The following is a 25,104-nucleotide window of genomic DNA, read 5'->3' as shown; positions in this document are numbered from 1 at the left end:
ATCTATGTTTCATAAAATTATTAATATCAACATAAATTGGTTCTTTAGTTATAGTTTATAGACAACTAAAATATTATAGATCAAACATAGCTATGTAATATTACAGTTTTACTTGTACGTGTAAATGAATATCGAGGATGGCAGCTGAAAACAACGCAAGTGGACATTTTATTTTTCCTTCCTTTATGCATTTGGGTACATTTTGGTGGTGACGTTGCCAGGATTTTGCGAGTGGGGGGGAGCACAAAAATTGTACCACGTCCGTTGCTAGCGAAATAAATGTGGAAGAAAGGGACACAAAAGCTCACAATGCCAAGTGAAGGGGAAAAAATGGTGCTCCATTTGCAAGACCAAGACCCACGACACGAAAGTTTGCCGAAAGACGAAAGAAACGTCCAAGTTAGCTAAAGACGGGCAGCGCTTTGACAGTGAACGGCAACACTTCTTTTTATTCGTGTCAAAGGATGAAGAAGAGAACGCTGAAGCAGACGTGAAGGATAGGGATCAAGCGAATTTAACTCTAATGGTGGACACAGGAGGAGCTACAAGCCACATTATTAACGATAAATGAAAATTTATAGATTTTGATAGTAAATTTGATAGTGAAGCGCATGCTATTGAATTAGCAGATGGCAGTAAATAAAAGGAGTTGTCGGTGAAGGTACTGCTACTCAAAACCAGACTTGAGCAAAATGCACGTTTTTGGTTGTGTTTGTTATGGTTACTCAGAAAATTCCAAAATTTAGACCCTAGAAGTAAACAAGGTATTTTCGTAGGGTATGATAAAAATAGTCCAGCATATCTACTATACTACACTGACATTAACAAGGTAGAGCGTGTAAGATGCGTTAAGTTCTTCAGGGAGGGGAGCAGGGAACTTCCAGAACTAGATGATGAAGAGCTTGCACCTCAGATAGCAAAATTGCATGAAAGAAAACCCAAAACAACTAACAAAGACATTAGTACTCCAGAGACATCTAGAGAATCAAGATACCACACTAGGATAAGAAGTAAGGCTAAATATCTTGACAAGTATGTGACAGAAAAAGTTTTACGGGAGGATACTGTCTCATATACCATAGACTATTGCTATAGAGTATCCAACATCCCAACGACCTATTCCCAAGCAATAACTCCAATGAAAAAGTAAAATGGCAAAAAGCCATGAATGATGAAATGAAAGCGTTAATTGACAATGATACGTTTGAACTTGTTCCACCCCAAACAAATAGAGACATAGTGGGGGGAAGATGGGTATACACCGTAAAAGTAGGTAACATGAAGAAGAGACCCATAAAGCCCGTTATGTAGCAAAATGATACTCGCAGACTCCCGGTATTGACTACAACGAAACCTTTTCGCCAACTGCACGGATGAGTTCTGTCCGTGTATTGCTTCAACACGCTGTTCAAAACAACATGTTATTGCATCAGATGGATGTAAAAACAGCTTATGTTAACGCCCCAATAGACTGCGAAATTTATATGCATCAACCCGAAGGATATGAGGAAGTAGATAAAAATGGTGAAAAATTAGTGTACAGGTTGAAAAAGTCTTTGTATGGATTAAAACAAAGTGGTAGGAATTGGAATGACGTATTGCATGAACACTTAATCGGGAAAACTTTCAAACAATCATTAGTCGACCCGTTTACACGCGACTTGAAAGAAAAGATGTTACTATTCTAATAGTATGGGTAGATGATATTATCATAGTTGCTAACAATAACACATTAATGCATAGTGTCAAGAAAATCTTAAGCGACCGTTTTAAGATGAAAGATTTAGAAATGTTGTCCTGGTTCTTAGGTACTGAATTCAAATGCTCAGTAGGGGAAATAACAATGAGTCAAAGGCAATATATTATTAAGTTAGTAACAAACTTTGGCATGTCGGAGTGTAAACCCAAACCCACTCCATCATCTTCCGATACAAATAAAATGTCGCATGATCAATTGCCTCAGTTAGAAGATCCAAGTCTTTAAAGACAAATTGTCGGTGGTCTTATATATGTTTTGACAGGAACTAGACCTGATCTGTGCTTTATTGTGAGAAAGCTGTCTCAAAAGATGGCAAAACCGACACAAGCAAACTTAATAGAGGCAAAACATGTTCTTAGATACTTAAGGGATACAATAGATCACACAATTAGATTTAGAAAATGTAAAAGTGTTTTAAAATTGGTTGGTTTTACTGATTCTGATTGGGCTGGCGATGCGGATGACAGGGGTAGTATTTCAGGTTACGGTTTCAGGTTGTGTGAGAACGGTGGTTTGGTTTATTGGAGGAGTAAGAAGCAATCTACAGTTGCTTTGTCAACTTGTGAAGCTGAGTATATGGCATTAACTGAAGCTATTCAGAAAGCAAAATTTTTGAAACAGTTGTGTGTTGATTTGCGTATTTGTAAGGAAGGCGAGTGTGTTTTGTTGAATGTTGACAATCAGGGCGCAATTAACTTAGCAAGGAACCCCAATGTACCACGAAAGCTCTAAACACATAGATATTAGATATCATTTTATCAGAAGTGAAATAAGGGTTGGTAAAACAGAATTTATGTATGTAGCAACACATGAAAATGTGGCTGATATATTTACGAAAGCTCTAACTAAGATTAAATTAAGTAGATTCAAAACATTTATAACTGGTAAATAGGTATTAATTTGTTAATTTAGTTGATGAGCAAGTGGTGGTGTTAAGTCATGCTCATAAACCACAAAAACATGTTAAGGAAATAGTATGTGCGTAGTTTGGTTTACCAATGTATCCGTTCCCACACGGCTAACAGCCAAGGAACATTTATTGACGTTAGTTAAATTTCCTTATGTACCATATATAGCTTAAATAGAGGAACTACTACGACAAATAATAATATTTGTTATTTGTAATAAAGAGTATAAATACTGCTCTGTAAAATAATAAAAATCAGTTTGATCATTAAGTTCACTCGTGGTTGTTACTGAAGGTATAGAGTATATTACGAAAAGAGATATGGCGAGTAACTCGAACTCAACAGGTTTACACCAACAAAATAGTACCACGTGTCTGTTTCTTAAAATTATATTGGGTGTGGCATAAGCTTATTGGAGAGGATGCAAAGGACCCCCAGAAGTCTTAGTGACCGTCGGGCATTTGAGCTTAACGCCATGGGGTCGTTTGCATAGGCAATTAATTAAAAGCTAAAAAGACGTCTACTGAATTAGGTTGCATGGAAGAGATGAAGCATGAGAGAAAACACTTAAGTAAAGGGCCTTAGATCACCTGCAATTTAAGTACTACACGAACGAGGAAAAATTCTTGATAAAAGCCATGTTAGATAAAATTAAAATTATTGCACATAATGATATGCATAACTGAAATTCTGTGACTTGTCGTAATTTTGATTCATTTTGTTCATTTTCTAGCCTTGCCGTACCAATGATATTTGAAAAGACTAGTGAAATTGTTGGTAATAATGCAAGAAAGGTCAGTATTTTGAAATCATAAATTAACCAATGTGTAAATTTGGAAAATTCCACCAAAATCAACAGATGTATCAATGTAACACATATCAAGTGTGAATTCCACCACGATATTGAAAATTCAGGTTTTTTATGACAAATATAACAAAATTCTAGACATAAGAACAAACAATGACACTATGATAGGTGAACTTTAAAATCAACTTACCTTAAAAAATTCAGAAAGATTAAAGATTACGCAACCATCTACATGATGTCTTTGCTTCTGCTTGATAATAAAGAAATTGGAATGTTCACTAAATTTTAAATTTCAATCACCTGCTGTTTTTATTGCAAAAATAATGAATTCTGTTAATAACAGCGACACGATAAAAATTTGCGATTGTTTAAAAAACCCCATGAAAGTCAAGAAATGTTAGTCTTTTAAAAAATGCCTTTCAACAAAGACAAAGAAAGAACACAAAAATAGTGATCTTACAAATCTGAAGCAACTAATTGTTTCATAGATATCTAACGCAAAATTTGCGAAATGTAAATATCTAGATAATAAACTTCATACTTTCTTTCGATGTGAATATTCCGGTCTTATAATGTATAAAATGTTGTACACGTTATGATAAAAGCCATGTTAGAAAAAGTAAAATTATTGCACATCATGACATGCATATCTAACATTCTTTGACGTGTCATTATTTTGACTAAACACGTTAATTTAATAACTTTGCTGTATTAATATAATTTGAAATAAACGATTGGAGTAAATTGGTATTGATGTGAGAAAAGTCGTATTTCCACGTGTAATGTATCCAAAATTTATCTGTGTTTGAAAATCCCACCAAAATGAAGAAAACTTATCCATATAAAACAAACGTGGCACTAATTTATAAGGTATATTTAACTACAATGCTCGTGACATCAAAACAAAACAATTGATACATGGACACAAAACATTAAATCAGAAGGTTAGAATACACCATTACATAAAGGCGAGTAAACTTTAAAATCAACATACCTGCACAAATTCTGAAAGATTAAAAACGACGCACCCAACTACATGATGTGTTTGCTTCTGCTTGATAATAAAGAAATCGGAATGTTAAATAAATGCTTGATTTTAATCACCTGCTGTTTTTATTGTAAAATATTGAATTCTGGTCATACCCAATTGAATATGAAATGCAAATTTCTTATTTTAGCTACGACTGAAGTAAACACAAAGAAGCTTTATGTCAATAAGCCTTTCACAGTTTACTATTATTTGTTTCAATTATTGAACATCCTGACTTACATGCAAACTAACTGAAATGATCATAAAGGAAGACGGGGCAGCAATATTTTACAAAAAAGAAAGCTCAAAAATTAAGCTCAAAGATTTAAAATTCAAGAAGTCAATAAAATCAATAAGCCGAGCTTTTCTAAAATTGTCAGCGTTCCAACTTTGAAACGTTGTCAATGAAGTTTTGTCATTTTGTAAACTTTTGATACGGATAAACGAATAATTTGATCAGAGGCGTGAGAAGCAAGTAAAAAGTGGGGTCTCAAGATTTTAGGGGCAATCTTTATTTAAAAATTGAATTTAAGAGTAATTAATCTCGAAGTCTCTAGATTTGATTAATTTTGTCACATCTCAGTAATCAGAGGTACTTCAAAGTTGATAGCGTTTGGACTTAACAGTTCATCATGCAAAGTTTAGTCATTTTGTGAACTTTTGACGCAAACAAATATTTTAAATAGTCTATCTTACAACAAATTTAAAAATTATAGACCAGAAAAAAATCACGTGTACTATCACGTGAAGGTGTGCGCTTTTCACTCCAAGTAGGCGCAATTTCTAAAGACATACCTAGCAAAACGTTTTTATGTCATCATTTGTGTTAGGAAAACGATAAATAGATAGATGACTATATAAATGATGAAGAAATTCTTCTTGATAAAAGTCATGTTAGATAAAATTAAAATTATTGTAAGTCATTTTCCTTGTTTTCTCCTCCTGTTGACAAAACTTACTATTATTAAATCTTTTTTACTCTCTTCTTTACATCACAATACAAAATCTTCCATTTTCGACCCAATAACGTTTCAATATTATCCACCCAAAATGATTTTATCTTTTAGACCATTTTATGGTTATCATGAGAATGAAGAAGAGTTTATTAAGATGGAGTTGTACAATCCAAGAATAATTCCCAAGTAAGATATATTTTTTATGTTGTTCTAACATAAAACGACAACAAAATTTTTCATTTTTTTCAGACTTGTTGATCTTCTTGAGAATGGAGCTATATTGAACAAGTCATTTCAACCACACGAAGCTCATGTTCCTTATATTCTACAGGTAATTATAGTTTTTTATTATTAATGAGGAAAAAACACATCTTTGATTGTTATAACCCAGACTGGAGTGCTTAGTTTGTAAACTGTTCACCAGACAGGGGGCAAGGCCTGCAAAGTTTGTTGTTTATTTCTTTAGAAATAAATCTAATTCATTGTTTTTCAAAGTAATTGATCAAAGCAATATTTGTATTGTACATAGGAGTAAAAATGGGCTGACATTTCTACCGACATCAGAGATTCAACATTTGCATGTATAGGTGCCCACTTTGCTATAATTATACATCAGATCTCAGGTGCCCAATAAAAACATTCCATTATGGATTATAGCTGTAAATTTCATGTGCAAAACATTTTGTCAATAAAGTGAATGGTTTGAACACATTGTGGAAGTATAGCTGCATGTTTGTTGATGTTGATCATAAAGGATACTACAGTATTGAGAAGGACTGTTGGGGGTAGTCTTGATTGATGTTTTCACATCTAGATGAGATGATTACTGGTAACAATGTTAAAATGTCATTCAACACTAATGCCACTGACCTTCTTTATTCTTTTCCTACCTGGATGGTCAACTTCTACAGATTTTCACTAAGTTACAATGTAAGAATTATATTTAAATATTGTTTATTTTAGTTTCTAATTGATTACAATCTTTATGGTATGAACTTACTTCATGTAAGAAAAGTTCATTTTAGAGGAATTTCTTCAAAAACAGGAAAGTTTCATTATTGATTACTTCAGCATTCTATAAAAATCTAACAACACAAATGGTTATTTACCATCAAATTGAATTTTATAGATAAAAATCTTTCATATAATAATAAATCAATTCCACTTCATGGTTCATCTCCCAATTAATTTCTCAATTTTCCTTCATCTCAACACAGGAATGAAGACACCATTCCTAGGTTTGTCTGATTTATATATTTTGTACTTAAAGATTAATTGAAACCCAAAGGATTTGTGTAAATCCTTAATCCTAAATTTGACACAAGTGCTTATGATTTATCCCAAGATTTAGAGTCAATGCTCAATCCAGATTAAAAAATTTACATTTAAAAAATTAGTTTAACTTTGGAATGATTCTTTATGATAACTATCTTTACAGTTGATATTCATCATTTTAATTTATGTTATTTGTCATTATTGAGAAATTTATGCCTGGATCCTACTGTGAAAAAAGTCAGTCGTTGTGAACTTGAAGTTGATGTAATTGCTGAAGACATCTTGAATCAAATAAATGTTGAAAGTAAAATTTACTTATCTTTATGTCTTCATTTTACTGTTTATACATCTTTAATGAGTTTATTATGTTTATGAAGGTTGTATTGGTCATAATCCTGGTATAACTGCTATGTGAGAAGATGAAAGACAACGAAGACGAGATATTGGACTATCTTCACAAGTTGCTCTTCCTGTTTCACAAGGTAAGGTACCAAAAAATACTGTCACATCGTATAACTCACAATACATTTCATGTATTTTATATTGTCATGGTATTTATGATTTATGAGGCTCTGACTTATATATCCCACAATGCAGCTGTTTTCTAGTGCATAAAATTTCATGTTTTCTTAAGTTTAAACATTGTCATCGTTACATGAAGATGTGTACAACTGCTCCTTTATTAATTTTCTTTTACTTAACAGTTAACAATACGTGTGTAAAAATTTAGCTTTTTGTCGTTGGATCGTGTTGAAACACCTGTATTGAGTCTTGAGAAAGAATTTAAACAAAGAATCAAAGAAATTATCAATAAACGAAACAAAGTGATGTAAGATTTAATCTTGTGATGTTTAATAATTTAACTTTATATTTTTATAAATTTCAAATAAACTTGCAGTCAAAGCAAGTTGGAGACAATGGAAAAATCTCTTTCACCTGAAGACTTTAAAGAATTTTCTCAAAGTACTTTGTCACAAGGCAAGCAACTGCAGTGTGAAGCAACAATAAACCAAGGTTTTGATGAGTTTTGTCAACTTATTTCAAGTTATAATCATACAATAAAATATTTCTATTTTTTCTATTTTAGGGGTGGATGTGGATAGTCCAGTTGTTGATCAGTCAGTTATAGATGTACTACAAGCCAGCCAGGCTAGCAATTCATGTATTATTCACCAAAAATAATTCTTTCTCTCTCCAGGGCTCAAATTTTTGTTGATCTAAAACATTTATTTATTTGTAGAGTTGGATAAAGAATAGGTGGAGATTTTAATGAGTTTGGATAAAGATGACAATGAAACACTGCTTCATGAATGTTCTCATATTGCAGGCTCACAAAGTAAGGATGAACACTCCATTAAATGAATATTGTATTGAGATCAAAACTACCATAATTAGACATAGATATCAATGGTGATTGTGTACAGTTCTATTTGTGTTTAGTAAAATTTGTCTTATATGAAGTTTTTCAATCAATCTTTTTTATTTTATTGTTTATTGAGAAGGTAGTGATGATGAACATGATGAAGATATCGATGAAGATAAAGAATCAATATTAATGTCACAGCCATTTTGGAAAGATGATGAAGAGGAACATGATTCCCCAAGGTAAAAGTATCCATTTTTCTTTATAAAATAAAGACAGAAAAATGCGTGCGTTGATTTGTCTATAGTTGAGTTAACATTAGCTAACTTGGCATGAACGAACCTATCTGAGCTCAATCAATTAAAATCAATCAAAGAGAATTTTCAAATCAATCATGAATACATGTTACAGGAAAAATCAAACCATTTGTTTTAAATTTGTCTCTTTTGTATTATCGTTGTTTTATAGATAAAGTAAATGATGTTTTTCGTGTTTACACAGGCTTATGCAAATCTTGGAGACGTTTGTGAGAACTTTGGAGCAGGTGCAAGCCTTTGACTCTGGTCATCACTGATCAAGTTCTCCCAAAGGTCTCCTTGCTTTTCATAATCCTGTGCAAACACTGTAAACATCTTAAATGAAAAACAATCTTCTCTAAAGTTTTGAGTAGCTGTCTTCTTCACTTGCAGTTCTGAGGATGAAGAGGAAATGTTTTGGAAACCACCTTTACGTATGCCTCCAGTGGATGGTCTTGGTGGTGACGAGGACTCCGGGGACATGTGTAGCAATCAATTTTCACTCCGCGAGAGAATCTCGAAACACTTAACACGCGTGTCTGCGTGTAATCTCGCGTGTCTGGATGTAAGATTTTACTTTAATTATTTGCTTCAGGCAACGTTCCGTGTTCAATGGTAACAACATACATAATCTTAATGCAATTTTATTTTAATTCCCACGCAGGCAGAAAGTTTTCTCTAACCCTAAATGTACAGCAGCCGTTCGACTAACATCATTTAGTAAAGATGGAAGGTAACATTTCAAAAATATTTCTCAAACTCGTCCATTTTAATAGTCGAATTATTATTTGCGATTTTTTATACACGTGAGTCCAATTTTGTTTTAATCAACAAGCGGAAAGTTAAAGAAAACATTTGTTTTCTTTGAACAACTTGACCGTCGTTTGAGCGATGTTCTTGAGTTCGCAAATGTGCGGAACTCATTAGCCAAGTCAAACGAACTAAACCCTAAACTAGCCGAGTAGCCGTGAGCAGTCATAGCCGAAATGGTAAAAAATGCGCGTTGTGCAGTTGGATATTGCGATAATGATAAACGCTATCCTGATTATCAAGTTAAGAGGTCTCACGTAGAAAAGTTAGTTTTTCATTAGTGGCCCAAAGATCAAGCACTTGATGAAATTTGGCGAAAACAAATTGCAAACAGCAGAGCCGATGACTTTAACCTAAAGCCCTTTCATTTGCACGAGGTACTTTCGTTTGCTCAAATCATTTTCCCTTGGGAAGAAGAACCCCAAATAACTGCGGAACGGATTATCCTTCGGTTTTTATTACGCTATCAGAGTACGAGCAATCGAGGACTCCGCTTAAACGTAAAGGAAGAGATACATGGACGACATCAAAGCGTCCTCATCAAGCCTATGACACCGAGGATTCTGATTCAAGTTTTGATGGAAATCCAGCAAAATCTGAGGCATCTTTACTCCCTGTCCCTTAGGAATTTGAACAGTTGACGAGAGAGTATAATGTAAGGTTTCACACAGGCCTGCCATCGACTAACAGTTTTAAGTGTGTATTTGAATACTTGGCTGTTTCTTCTTCTGGCTGTTTAGTCGCCATACGTAATAATAAAAATAGCAATGTCACTTTACAAATAATTGGAAATACTAATAAGAGTTTGCTGTAGAATAGTTCTTCGTGATACTTGCTGACTGCTGTAGACATGTGCGTGTGTTGCGAACTCAAGAACACCGCTCAGACGACGGTCAAGTTGTTCAAAGAAAACAAATGTTTTTTTTAACATTCCGCTTTTTGATTGCCACAAAATTGGACTCACGTGTATAAAATAATAATAATAATTCGACTATTAAAATGGACAAGTTTGAGAAATATATTTGAAAGAAATGGTCAATATGTATAAGGGTAATTTTTGCGCATTTATTAGTAATTTATATGGACGCCATGCGTGACCGCTCGCTCGACCCAATGTTTTTGCACCCTCTGCAATATGACTGCGATAACCTTGAAAAGGTCTATTGTCAATTTTCTTAGAGCAAAGTCCACTATGACTGGACGGTAAATAATTTGCACAGCGAATATTTAACTTTTGACAACCTTATCGGTCGTCATTTGACTTTGAATTTTCTGTTGAAGTAAAGCACACGAATTTAAACATGTTAACGTTTCTTTAATTGACGTCATAACTAAAGTTATTATTAGATTGTTCTTACATGTCACCTTTCAGGTAATCGTAAATGCGCATAAGTTCGTTTCAAACATTGTGATTTTACATGCCCATGCATGTAAAACAAAAGATAATGAGATAAAATTCCTTATTATCTTTTGTCTTACATACATTAGGCGCATGTAAAATGCGATGTTTGAACCAGGCCTTAAAAACGCATTGAAGGATTACTTGTTGTCTTTGTGAAAGGTGACATGCTCCTAAGGAGCCAATAACAATAATAATTTTAGTCATGACGTCAATTAAAGAAAGGTTAACATGTTTAAATTCGTGTGTTTTACTTCAACAGAAAATTACTCACTTTAACGTTGTAGGAAGAATGGTAAATTCTGTCTTTTTACTGACGAATTCTGAAGTATGAGTTACATGGAATAATGAATTGATCTTAGTGTAGGCCTCGTAATCTGAAAGCTTTCACTGTAAAATGCTTTCATCACGATTATAAGTCTTTGATCGTGTGAAACTTGTTACATCGTTCAAACTCAACTCACTAAAGCTATTCGTGCAATGAAGGTAAATGTTCTACCGTTTAAATAGTCAAACAGAAAACATATAACAATTTGCTCATTCTCAATATATCTGATTAAGAATTTATAACGCAAACTAACGTCATATGCAGAGTTATTAATCATGAAATTTCATACAAGTGTTTCATATTTTCTTATATTTTAGATCCCACAAGAATGGAGTTGTGAAAGTCCCTTTACCACCTGCGTCATTCACTTCAATTACTCTTACTAGTTTGTCATTACTCATGTGTCATGGTGATTCATGTCCAAGAATGTTCATTTGTAGTTTGGATTCTTTGTTGATGTCAGTTGTTTGTTCATATAATGATGATGGGCCCCATTGTTATATGAACCCACCTAAAGGGGTCAGCTGATACTCACAGAAGATCAACTCTGCACTAAGCATTCTTTGAGTAATGATAAAACTGGGGTATTGAATGGCGGTCCCTTTTCCTTCGCTTGAAGTTACCATAACAGTGCATTGTGAATTGTAGTCTATGGAAATGGCGATTCATAATATCAGTGGCTTCTTTATTGGTTGATGATGCTCCTTACTTCGTGTATGGAATGGTATCAACATGTTGAATGGACATCACATAACGGCATATGTACGTATGAACATTTACATTGAAGTGATCGCACTATATAAATGGACTACATTCTACGAAGATGGAAAACAAGCGAGTTGAAACAGGATCTATATCTTGTGGTTTGTAAGTTGAGTAGATATAAGTGTTAAAATTAACTTGTATGAGTAACTGCATGAGATAGTTAAAAAGGATCCTGATGGTCTATCTTTATAATTTGAAACTTAACCATGAAAAACACCCAACTTAAAAAAAGTGTCAATAAAAGATGTCACTTGCTGTGAGAAAATAGCTGGCTTTCACTCGCTACTTTTTAGTAATTTTATTTAACGTTTATTAAGAAAATTGCAATGATGCAAGTAGGGTTCATTGAATTACTAAGATAAAAATTTTACAATTAATTTCAACGATACAACGTAAAAACTACGCTGTTAAAAACAAGGAAGAGACCGACCAAGTTGCCTTCTTTAAAGTGACTAGGACAACCCTTGGAAATCAGGTATTAAAGTTTTCTTCTTTTCAATATAATTAATTTCTGTTTTTGATCATTCATTGTGCTGACATTTATAACGTGTTTTTTATAGAGTAGCTATGTCTGTAGGCCTTCTAACTGGACAATGAATAAACGACGAAGTCGGGCAGAAACACCAAGAAACAAACGTCGTTATTATAAGATGCACACTTGCTAATTTATTTATCCATAATGTCTATCAATATAACGCATTTTCAAATTCGACCGTTAAAAATTTTCCGTATAACTAAATGTTCACAATTGTTAAATTTTCTGACAAAACACACGAGTGAAAGCCAGCTATTAATTAATGAGGCAACATAGAAAATTTCAATGGAATAAAGTCTAGCTGACATCAACAGTTGTTTTTATGCAAGTCATAACGTCTCTTTAGTCATTTCATTTTTAATTGTTATGGGCAGGTGAATGGTCAGGTACCTACGTACTGAATAATTTTTATACATGATTTATATATGGCTGATATTAGTTTTCGTTTTTCGTCTATTGATTACAATTTTTGTTAACACTCTGCACTATTTCATTTTTTGTGCTCTAAAAAAGTTTGCGTTTCTTTTGTACGAACAAAAAATATTTGCTGTGTCAATAGGGTAGTCAGCCCACATTTTTATTGCTCCGTAAATTTAAATTTTTTATACGACTGTATAAGACGCACGATCTGACTACGCTGCATGTTAAAGTAGATCATCGGGATCATTGAAAACAACAAAAATATAAAACATCATAAAACACTACAAAAATTTGAGGCAATTCTTGTAAATTTTTTAGTTTTCTTTTTATTGGAGGGTTTTTTACCGGATCCGCCAGTTTTCCCTCCCATTTCGTTTTGATTTGGAAAAAAAACAGTGTCCACATTTGGGGCCAAGTGAAGACATTTGTCATAACATTATTTATCGTAGTTATCATGAATATTCACGTTTCTTTTCATTTCTTGGCTTTTGGGTACATCTCCCAAAACACTGCGTTTATTAAATACAATGTCATACATATAAAAAAATTGGCACGCAATTCATACATGTTGGTAGCCTGCAATTATTTAGCTACTGAGTGAAGTAGATTTAATCAACATAGTCAAAATAAAATTATATATGTAATATTATTTTACGTCAAACTTTTTCAAGATTTGAAAATGCCATTTAGTTTTATGATCAAGTAATTTTCTAACCCTGGAATCCAAAGTTCTACACAGTAAAAATAGATTGGTCAAAATGACCAAAAAAATGGCCATTTGAATGCACCTGAGAAGAATAATTTTTATAGGTCAAAACAACCAATTCCTAAATTGGTCAAAAATACCAAAAACAAAAATGGTTAAATTTACCAATTTATTTGACCAATTTTATTTGGTTGTTTTTACCATTAAATAAGCATTTTTTTCAGGTGCATATCCATGACCATTTGACCAATATAAAGGATCTTTTTAACTAAGCTAAAGAAAATCAATCGCACAATTATAAATAGCACATTTTTTGCAAACACAGAATACTTAAAATCTCTACTACATGCCATTAATTAACACTACAAAAGTTTTCTACTTCATAGAAGAAATAAAATGATCGACAAAAGTTGGCAATTGAGCCTTACAATTGCCAATTGAATTTAAAAGCAAATGTTCTAAAAGAATAAATACATTTTTGCAATGTCCAATAATGCCTTTAGGATACTCAGCATTAAAAGTATAAAAAGAACTAAGTAAAATAATAACTGCATTGACAATATTTTCCGTTTTCAGCTTTGCCACAATCATCCCCTCAGCCACCAACATTATTGAATGAATGTTTCTTAATGTTCCTGTTGATAAGAGTCCTAGAGACGAATTTTTGTTAATGATCTCTTGAACTTCCCCCAAGATTTTGCCCTTCAACAGAGATAAAATTATTTATCAATTTTTTCACATAATTATGTAGAAAATATTCTTTGTGACAATATCAACTCTTACATCAACAATGTCCCAAAATAGCTTTTTGTTCATATCTCGATGGGTGCATTGGTCATCTAACACATAAGGCAAACATGCCATTATACACCGGTTCTTGACCTCTAAAATAATCAACATAGCATAGAATGAATATATTACCATTATCACTCTCTAAAGCATTAACACTTCAGTATAAATAGGGATTTTAACTTATTGATTTTTACACCAACCTTTCTCATCTTCAACTGGACAATCCTCCAGCTCTTCAAGGATACTGCTGACATTCTTTTGCTTTGTCTTTTTAATAGCAGACAGCATTTTATATTTGTGCAAATTCCCATCGTTCCTTCATAAACTTCTTGTGAAGTTTTATTAGAGGAATCGTCTGATAAATATCATGTGGTTCTAAATTGAAAAATCCTCCGCGTCGACTTGATTAGCTTTAAAAATATAAGAAGCAAAACGTCAATGAAATTACGTTATTGCTGTTGGTATTCTCTAAAAGCGCTCGACCAAATCTGTATGCTAGTAAAACGTAAACAAGGCAAGTCATCTATAAATCTAATTTTGAATTATTTTCTACACTATATTTATGCACGAGACAACAACCCTCACACATGCGACCTCAGGGATGGCATTTATTCTTTAATCATTTTTTCTTTAATCTTCTTTAATGATTAAAGAAGATTTGAATCAAAACTTAAAATTGTCTTTAATGTTCCTTATTTATGCTCTTACGTTTAAAATAGTGTTTATCCAATGTCACATTAAAATAAATAACAGCATATTTTCTCCGTGGTTCACTTGTACATTCACTATGTAATATGTGGTTGTCTTGATGAGAATACAGAGCCTGGTGACTTGTTAAAGTCTCAAGATGGCGGCACAACAAAGTGAAAAAATTTATATTTCATATTTGCATTTTAGCACTATTGAATATTTAGCTGAGGAATAAATATTTCCTTCTTGACAATTTGTATGAAATTTTGTTAAAGTTTTAATGGTTTTCTCGAAAAGTTTTCTTTAATTGTCTTTAATTGTCTTTAATTGTCTTTAATTGAATTAAAGAATAAAGAAAAAAAATTTTTCAAAAAAACCTTCTTTAATCCATCCCTGTGCGACCTACATTTCAGGATGAGACAATACCTTTAAAATCTTCGACAATTTCATCCAATTTGTTGTTTTTCAAAAAAAGAATAATGTCAGCGACAGATGATTGTTTGTGATTTCCATTTTGCACACAATAGAAGAGTTTAAACACTTAAATGCACTTCAGCAAAGCACAAGAAGTTTAGAAACACCCCACGCGACTACATACATCGGCAAGTATATAGGAGTTATTGTTCCAGTTTATATTACAGTTCAATGGTGTCCCCACAGTACCCATGAGCCCACGCGGCCAACTCAATAGAAATCCTCACTTCTTGACTTCTTCACTCGTTATTGTGTTCTTATTTCGTTGGAACTGGCAGAGTTGGCGAATATTTTCATTTTATAGTCGAAATGACCGCGTTTTTACCGTCAAATCTTTTGGCATTATTTGCTGCTAGACCTCCCATACCATATCTTCCGCCTCTGGATAAACTAGGTCATCAGAAAAAGCCTTGGCCGTACAGTGGAATTGCGAGTATCGTTGCTGACTTCGAGGTATTAAATACGTCGATGATTTAATGTTGCAATACATTTTAACACCTCTGTGGGTGTTGTTGTTGTGTTTTGAACACTAGAGGAATGAAAAATCAGATATCTCGATTTTGTTCACATGTGTTGAAGTATAGTCCATAGGATGCAAACCGCCTTATTTGACTATAAAATATTGGGTAGTTATCGCGTATTCTATACCGAAACAAACAATTCAGTAGTTTTGGCAATCGACCTGATATACAAAGATTTTGAAAAACTTTGATGTTCACAGTTCAAGGGAAATATACGTATTAAAATTTTCCCTGCCTTGTTTGTTCTTGTGAAAACCACGTGATTGAAATGAAAAATATTTAGGTTTATCAACATAATTTTTCAATAAAGTTGCATGTGAAGCTTCTCAAGAATTTGATGTACTAGAAATTAAATATGATGCAATATATTTTTCTTATTCCAAAATTTTATATCACCAAGTTGACAGCAAGTACATATCTCATATGATTGGGTTTTCTGATTTTTTAAAGTCATATAATAGCTATTGTTTATTGTACCTCATTGTTTTAAATCAGTCATAAATCCAGATGATATAAGTAGACAGCTACATTAAGTTGAACTTAACAAGTTATTCTTATTCCCTATCTGTTTGAGTACACAGAATGTGAATTTTGATTTCATTTGTAAAGTAATTGAATGGAAAGGTCTAATTTAATCAATTGATGAACTTTCTTTTTCTATTGTGTTTAATTGGATTTGCTCGCTTTTTGATTTTAATAAGATTTTTTATACAAAGAAATGCTAACATATTAATGCTTTTAATTATACATATATTATTTTTCTAATGATTTTTGGGAATTTTGGTTTTTCATAATTTCGAGAATTCAAGTAGAACTTTTACTTTATTTAGAATAAAGTCAATAACATTTTGAAATTTCAAGGTTATATGCACACACATTTCTTGCATTGAAAACTGCCCAAGCTCAGCAATTCTAGTGCTTAGCTCAAGTGATAGATATATTTAGTTAAACCTTGTAGTTTTTTCTAATTTTCAAGTGTTGAATGAATGTGCAAAACTTTTGAGCAACATTAATCCCCAACTAAGAGACATTGATTTTCATATTCCTCAGCAACTGACATGTGATTGTGTGTATAAGGTACATTGCCAATGTGGTATCTATAAAAAACTGAATCACTTCAAAAAGTTTGCAGGTGCTATCAGTAAAATTGACTCTACTTATTTTTCATAGGATCCTGAAGATACACCTCCAACTCGTGCAGAAACTAGAGGTGTAAAAATAGAAAGAAAGGTATGTTTTTGGTTTCAGGGTGGTAAATTTTAAGTTGGTACATCAAACCAGTCAAGTGAAATAGGTGAAAATTTGTGAAATTGCTAAGTTCCATATTTCAAAATCAAAGCAAACATAGATTATCACTACCTACGTTCAAAAAACATTTTCATACAAAATCTGATAATATTATGCATTACTGCAAGACTAATAGAGCAAGCATTACTTTGGTGTATTCAGCAGCGAGGTCAGTAGTTTCTGTATGAATGTATGACCTGTCGGCAATCTTCAAAGCTCGAAAATATGTTTTCAATTGGCCAGTTATTGATTTTGACCAGTCTGCAGGCAGGCAACTTTAAGTGTGCTTTGACTGATCTGTAGGTTAGCTTGCAAACTTTCCTTTAATACAATTGGTCAACAAAGAGCAAAGAAAACCGTCATTGGTCAATTTCTATTGACTGGTCTGTCAGGTCAAAAGTTGAAAATAAACACATCGCACTCAATACAAATCATTGTTCCAACTCAAAGTCTGTATTATAAGGATATTTTAGTGCACTAAATGAAAAATGGTTGTAACAGCTTGAAAACCTTATTCGGATTTCAAAATATTCCTGCTTTTGGCCTATATGTTTGAGGCACACTATCCCTAAAGAGCTGAATTCTAAATTGAGAATGTTAAAGCGGGTGCTGAGCTGATCACATTGTTGAATAGGAAATTATAAAAATGTAAATTCATTTCACTGCAATTTTAGAGCTGAAGTTTATATCCCTCTGGATTAAAACAAAGATCAAATACACAGCTTTAATAGTACTCATTACATTTTAATTTGTCATGAAAGCACAACGTTTTCTTTATAAAGTTTACTTTTCTCTGTAATATGTCTCTGCTAGTAATTAGACCTATTTGCATTTTATTTCAAGTGCTTAAAAAGTCTTGAAGATGCAAAGTTTATCTTAAAAATACATTTTCATTTTGAGTTATTTAACAATATTATGACTTATGATTTTGAGATAGGGCAAAAGTTGTATTGAGCTTTGCTTACATTTCAGAAAAATTTGAACTTTAATTAGTATTAATATATTCATGTCAGTATCAAAATGGTATGAAGGGGGTAAGATAAAAGGCTGGATCCACCACTGTTCTCATCGTACAACTTTTTAAAGAAGTTCAAGAAACTTGTGAGAGGATCAGTTGTCATTTTATAACATAATATATATATATATCTAGTATACAATACATGATGGTGGTGGCTGATGGTAAAATATTTAACTAGAGCTGCAGCTTACATGTTGTATTTTTTGAAAATAGAAATGTGAAAGAATTGACAAAAACAAAGAGGATTTGGAGAAAGCTGCAGAAGAATGTAAGTTGATCCTAAATTGTTATAAATGTTCTAAATTGTTTTATTTTATGTTGCAGGCTGTTGGTGAAGAGTAGTGATTAAATAAATCTTATGTGATGTTTACTTTGCACTAGAACTTAGCACAGAACCTTTAACATTGACAAAATGAAGTGTGTTGTGAACATACCTGTATTTTTGTACCAATATAATTTAAAAAAAAGCCTAACTATATTGCCTTTAAGTCAACTAAAACAGGAATAAGCTGTATTAATACCAAAATTTGTCAGGCAATGCAACAAAATCATTTGCCACTGACTCTTAACACTCCACGAAAGGTGGACACAGTCACTAGTGTTTTAGTGGTTTGTACTCCACTAAGAGGGGACAAAACTCAACATCATAAAAACTGTGAAATTTACGCACTGTATGATATTTATTTTAATTATTTTAGGGGATCCTCACACTGATCCAAATGCTGTCACAGAGGCATTTAAAACTTTATTTATTGCCAGACTGGTAAGCAATATTTTTTAGGAATATGAGTTGAGCATTGCTTCGGGGCTGTTCATACGAGCCCAGCTAACTGGGATTCAGTGAGGCGTTAATTGATTTTGGCAAATGGAAACAATTCTATTCTTACATATCATTAGATAAATCTTCTAGAGCAATTTCACTATATTTTGATTTAATAAGTATGCAAAACATTTAAAAATGAAACAACCAGTTTGGCCCAATTTGAGAATTTCAACAGGAATGGCTTGTGGCACTTAGCAAACAGCTGTAATCTTTAAGCTTGAAGTTTTGCCCCCTTTCAATGCCTCAAAATCAATTAACGCCTCGATGAATCCCGTGTAGCCAGGCTCATATGAACAGCCCCTTAATTAGATGAGTACATTGTTAATTGTTTTAATTATTCGTTATATGAATACCGTATGTAACCAGGTTTTTTTAGTTATTTACACCCACCATTACATGTATGTATAGTTAAGGTTATTATCGAGAGCTCACTATAACGGTCGATCAACGGCAATGACCGCCCCAAAAAGCTTGTTGACCGGTTTGTTTACGTTACCGGTCATTTTGACCTACCTTATTTTTACGTCTTTCCAAGTACTCCAGTCGTGCGATGCATGGTAACAACTTTACAGCTTTAAACATCAACAGGAGAGTTTGTTTTCTCAAAAAATTATCTTTTCACCTTCTATGGTGCAAGTTGTGCCTAAAGTGAATGTTCGAACCAGGGAGTTATTTTACAAGGATATTTATAGACTGTTGGTATTCCGATAAATTTGGCGGCGTTCTTCTTCATAGCCAAACGTTGATTACTTCTAAAAGTTACTCCTTGCTTAACTCAGGAAATGACTACTCACAGCTTGTCGGAATGTTAGCCTATTCAGACACCAACAATCGTTTTAAGGACTTTGCCAACTTGAACTTTGTCCTTCTCGTCTACAAACATGTTTACATAATTGCGTAAAAGCACCTTCGTTAATACTTGTTTAATGTAAAAGAAGAGTTTTTCCCAAATAGACATGTTTAGATATCTCATTCATTTGCGGCTGTGGACGTTTCTGTCGTTGTTTTGAGACCTGGTATGTTTATGAATGTATCTGAAAGGTTTTATCTTTTTTAGAATTACGATACATCTGAAAGGAAAATACGGAGAGAGATGGAAGTTTATGGTCCTGTAAAATCGGTCAGTGTACTTAAAGTGCCTATATCGTGTTTTTGCATTTCTGCCATTTAAATAGTTCAGAGTACTTTAAAAATTTTTGTAATATATTTTATAGTTGGAAAATATGATTTTGCTGGATATTTTCGCACTCCAAGTTGAAAAATTGACCATTTTCATTATTTGACCGCCAGAATAGAAAAACTGGCAACTAATGTTATTTTTGACGTCACATCGGGAATTCATCTGATGTGTTTTGTTTAAAATTGGATGTATTTGAACATCCACGACACAAGATGTCATACACGTAGCAAATGCAACAATATAGCTATGCTTTTGAGGAAATTATGTGTAAAATACAGTGTTTTCTTAAAACGGGTTCCCGATATGACGTCAGATCTAGACATTCGCCCTAGTTTTTTTGATGTTAAGGTCAGGCAAATCATCACCGACTTTGAGCTCTAAAAAATGCACGAAGATGAAATTTTCGATTTATAAAATATGGTCAACTTGTTTTTAGGACATGACGTTTTATAAGGAAGTATTTTTCGCTTATTGAAAGCAATAAGTTGTCTTCAAAGATAAGAACTTTGAGTGATTTTTATGATTGTCTGTATCTTCTCCGCATGTAGATTCAAATGGTGACCAATTCTACAACAGGAACACCTCGTGGTTATTGTTTTGTCGAGTTTGAACATGAAAAGGACATGCATAGTAAGTTCTACCATTACAAGCTCTACCATTTGTTTTGTAATTAACAATTTTAGTTCTTTAATGAGCGCAAAGTTTCGAAATCGTTTATTTTTCTAAATGACCGTGTTGTGGTAAGTTGTCTGTAATGGTATGTCGTTGAACACAGCCTGGTTAGTACGATGTTGTTGTTGGAACAAAATCCCATTTTTTATCACGTTTTTAATAATTTTCTCACTGCATTGCCATCGATATCTACCACCATTTTTTTCCGGTGGTGTTTCCAACACTTTCAATTCCACTGCAATCAAAGTAATATGCTGCTATTATTAAATCATTTCAGTGCAAATACTGTCGATATTGCCAAGTGAATGGCAACAGACGATTGCTCGCTCCTATGCCATGGCTAACACTACTTGATCATTTAAAATGTTTCATTTTAACTGGTGCGTATTTTGGTGGGTATAGGTTCGTATTACATTCGAATGCTTTTAAAACAAAGAAAATATTGTTTACTCAAAAAGAGGCAAATAGTTTTGCACAAATTCAAATTTCTGATCACGAAAAATACGTTTTAATAGCTCTTGCAATGCTAACTGATAAATTTCAATTCCACTCACCAAAACTGCTGTTTTACAAACCTACAATGCCCTATTTTTGGCACTGCGTACAATGTGTTTAAAATGCACAAAGTGTAGCTTCACTTGACTTAAGTCCAAATCTAAGTAATGTTAAATCTCTCGTACTATAGCACTGTGTTGCGAAATAGAAAGTGATGTGATCAATTTCGATTAAATTTTGAAAGCTAAGCTTGTCTACTACAGTATAAGATTATGAAAAATTATACATTCGAATATACATAGGCGATTCTAGCTTTGACTTCAAAACTTCCTCCAAGTATTGAAATATCCCCTTGGAAAAGTCGTCCCCATTTTCACTCAATTCGAAGTGAATAATTGTTTTGAATGAATTAATGAAAAGTTTGGACAAGTTAATAAGAACTCTGAATCATGTTTGCGTAAGTATATGTGTTTTGTAAGTATGGAGTATTTGCCATTTTAAAGTTGAGGTATTCCCCTTGTCTTCAGAAGCAATTTTTATTTTACCTATATCGGAATAATTACGACGGTGTTTTCGATAGGCGGCTCTTACATATTCTCCGTTTACCTGTGATTCGAAATAGTGTGAAATGACTTACAGGTTATGATATAAGTCAAGTAACGGCGCCATTTTATACAAATTTTATAAGCTTTGGTTTTGATCCCAAACAAATTATATTTTATACCATAAAAGTCAAACATGTCAGCAACGATCCAGCGTTCTTCAAAATAAATTGAGCCCGGTCACGTGGCATTCAAGCAAAGCTACAGTCTCGAAAAAGTTAAATAAGAAAGAGTTAAATAAATATATGGGTCGTGTAACTATAAAACATTTCCAAATCGTGAACAAGTTTTATTTAAATAGTATTAAATATGCAATCTTATTTGAACTATATTCATTAAATCTACTTCATTTACTAGCCATGCACTTGATAGGCTACCCACATGTACGCATTTTGTACCTATTTTTACCGTCCAGCCTACGTGATGCAAACCTCGACTGAAATAAATCATACAAAGCTGTTTCTCGATGTTTGCTACCAATATTTTTCGCTACAGTAAGCAAATATGGGGTAAGGTTGATTGGTCGGTTTATCTTCAAGTGTTGTCGATTTCTGATCTCGGTGTATCCACCTGCCTACCTTATAAGCTATGTACTAGGCAGTTGTTTGGTTTTTTTGGTGTTTGTTTGAGTTAGTCCTTAGTTGTTTCGTACCATTGTAGCCGCTTATAAACATGCTGACGGTAAGAAGAATAACAGTGAAGAACTGGAAACGTCGACGTTTAGGTAAATAAGATGGTGATTTTTGAAAAAAATTTATTTATCAACGAGTGGAAGGAAACTGTCACTGCGAAAAAAATGCAAAATAATTGGGGTATCAATCTAAGTTTTAGGAAATAATCAATCAATGTCAATCCTAAATTTTAGGAAGGATTTCAAGCCATAAGTAGGAACGTGTATTTTTAGTATCCTAAATTTTTATCTGTCAGCCCTGGGATCATATAAGTTCGTGAGTTCTTTTTTATGGGCTAAAAAGGGAGGACTGCTGCTACACACTTGGTATATTTCATTTTCATATTTTTTGTACTATGAGTTACGTCTTTCTGACTTTCTATCAAGGTGGAGGGCAAGGTGGCACACGAAATGGTGCTCCTGAAGCAAACATAAAGCATTCTGGCCGCGTCGAAAATTTTGACAGGTATGATGAATGTTCGTTAGCTGTAAATGATTTGCCATAATCGTAATTCAGTTACTTGTTTTAGTGCTATTTTTATTGTGGTTTGAAAATTATTGTTCAGCAAAAGATTAATCCCATAGTTAACCATGATGTAACGTGATCAAGTGATCCGTTTTTCTCCGCATTAAGGCCCGTTCACACTATCCGATTAGACGGATCACAAAAAATGGATCGTGTGAGCACATACAAAGCGAGCTTTCGACAGTCGGATCCGTCAGTCTTAAAATTCGCCGATGTTACGGATGTTCTGTTTGTTTAAATTAATGTTCCAATTGTGTCGCAGAGAGTACTTAAAAATTTCTTTTGTTCATGCGGGGCGACAAATGTAATAACTGTCATTTAGATTTAAGATCTTAACTGTCGTTTAGACCTTAATTGCAAATTGCATCAATTTTGAAGAATATTACCAAACCTTTACAATATACGAACAAGGGGGAGTTTTGTTCTGAGCCAATCATAGGTTAGTTTACGTTTTAAAAATTAGCCAATCAGAACTCGCAAAACGCGAAAATGTAAACAAAAGGATTGAGAAATTTGCACTTTGTTTGAAGCCTTTGGGAGCTACGTTTTTGAGTAAATAAATATAAAAAGCAAAGATTCATATAAAGCAACACTTTTTCTTCAAATTCCTCTTGGGCATTTTAAAATTGCGATTTAGAACGGAATTTATCGGCTGTTTAATAGCCACCATTTTACACTCGCGAAGTAGCATTGATTATCTGCTTGGTTTACAAGGGGTTCACCAGTCAGAGCGTATGTGGGACTTTTATTCTGGCGCAATTAGATTGCTCCAACTTTCCATTGCTGTATGGATTTTGCAGTCTTTACTTCAGGCTGGTTTTTAAAGTTACTGGTCGGTTAATGAGGTTTTCTAAAGGAAAGAATTTTTTTAATCGTTAAAATTTTCACTTGACCCTTTTCAATGTTTGTACTATGCAATTATTATAAAAACCACGTGTTTCATTTCATTAAAATTTTAAGTAGACAAGTTTTGACATTTGCATTTCAACATGTGCAACTTGTACGGAACCTTAGGAAAACTAAAAACTAGCAGTCCCGAATATTTTAAATTCAAGTTATATTATTGTCAAATTTCCAGGTTTTGTCTGAGCAATCACAGTTTGTAGCATTTTTATTGGTGTTGAAAAACATTTGCACGAATGCTCGGGTTGGTATAAAGCGAAGTTCATTTTAATGACAATAAACATTTCATATGTCTCAAGACTTCACTTTTTACTCTGAAGCAATCTTCTGGAATTGAAAGACCCTGCCTACTCATGCCTGCATGTTGGATGAGACAGCGCCTAAAATTGACCTGAAAATGGATTTTACTATTTTTTTTAGGGATCGCGAGCGAGATGAACGTGATCGTGGTGGTGAATATCGTGACCGTTCAAGGCGTTAACGAGACCGTGGCCGTGATAGAGATCGCGATAGACATGATCGTCGCCGAGAAAGGGATTGTGATGGTCGGGATCGCGGGGGTCGGATGACGTCGAATCTTTATTTACCAACGTGCCTTTGAACAGAGCAATAAAAATAATTTTGGAAAGAAATTTTTGAGAAAATCAAATTTTAACTAAACTTGAGAAAAGAACTCTTAAAAAAGTTATTATTGACTGTTGCATTAAAAGCGCTTTTTCTTTCGACAATGAAATTTTTTAAACAAACCGATGGGGGTTTCAATGTACTCCTCCTTAGGCCCCATACTCCCTAATATAATTCTACAACACACTGAAACACACTGTGCAGTCGCTTTGGTCGCGGGACTAAAGCGAATTGATGCTCGCGTTAGTCGCTTGAACGTCAGAAACACACATGCAAAAACGAGCATGGCGATCATACAGTGAACTCCTTATATATATATATCTGGAATGATAACGACAATACATTTTATAGATAAAAAGTTGAAGCCAAAGTCCTAGTCTCTTGCGCGGTTTGTACGTCAGTTCCAGTCCTTCAAAGTCGAATATTCACGCGGTTTGTACGTCAGTATCATTCCCCTGAGTGCCAAACA

The 25,104-nt window shown here is 33.4% G+C and overlaps 1 protein-coding gene and 1 long non-coding RNA gene across 6 annotated transcripts; both read left to right on the top strand.

The window, feature by feature from the left end:
* Positions 1 to 5,601: 5,601 nt before the first annotated feature.
* On the top strand, positions 5,602 to 8,276 carry LOC124457860. 4 transcript variants are annotated; one of them, XR_006952844.1, is made up of 6 exons: positions 5,633 to 5,647; positions 5,711 to 5,792; positions 6,591 to 6,699; positions 6,943 to 7,040; positions 7,114 to 7,218; positions 8,239 to 8,276. It is a non-coding gene; the product is annotated as an uncharacterized LOC124457860 (long non-coding RNA). The 4 variants fall into 4 exon arrangements; XR_006952843.1 differs by lacking the exon at positions 6,591 to 6,699 and having other exon boundaries at positions 5,602 to 5,647; positions 5,730 to 5,792; XR_006952842.1 differs by lacking the exon at positions 6,591 to 6,699.
* A 7,188-nt stretch (positions 8,277 to 15,464) lies between these two features.
* LOC124457771 (U1 small nuclear ribonucleoprotein 70 kDa-like) lies at positions 15,465 to 24,757 on the top strand. 2 transcript variants are annotated; one of them, XR_006952787.1, is made up of 10 exons: positions 15,465 to 15,767; positions 17,006 to 17,065; positions 18,354 to 18,408; positions 18,839 to 18,903; positions 20,021 to 20,083; positions 20,692 to 20,773; positions 21,093 to 21,195; positions 22,573 to 22,636; positions 22,970 to 23,048; positions 24,432 to 24,757. XR_006952787.1 is itself a non-coding variant. In XM_047007944.1 (7 exons), exons 1-7 carry the CDS (start codon positions 15,624 to 15,626, stop codon positions 21,167 to 21,169), a joined length of 546 nt encoding a protein of 181 aa, XP_046863900.1. In that variant the 5' UTR covers positions 15,465 to 15,623; the 3' UTR covers positions 21,170 to 21,317. The 2 variants fall into 2 exon arrangements, 1 of the variants encoding a protein (XP_046863900.1); XM_047007944.1 differs by lacking the exons at positions 22,573 to 22,636; positions 22,970 to 23,048; positions 24,432 to 24,757 and having other exon boundaries at positions 21,093 to 21,317.
* The last annotated feature ends 347 nt before the right edge of the window (positions 24,758 to 25,104 follow it).

The sequence above is a fragment of the Xenia sp. Carnegie-2017 genome, unplaced genomic scaffold (assembly GCF_021976095.1).
Source record: "Xenia sp. Carnegie-2017 unplaced genomic scaffold, XeniaSp_v1 HiC_scaffold_6, whole genome shotgun sequence".
NCBI classification, from domain to species: domain Eukaryota; kingdom Metazoa; phylum Cnidaria; class Anthozoa; order Malacalcyonacea; family Xeniidae; genus Xenia; species Xenia sp. Carnegie-2017.
This window is presented reverse-complemented; position numbering and strand designations above follow the sequence as displayed.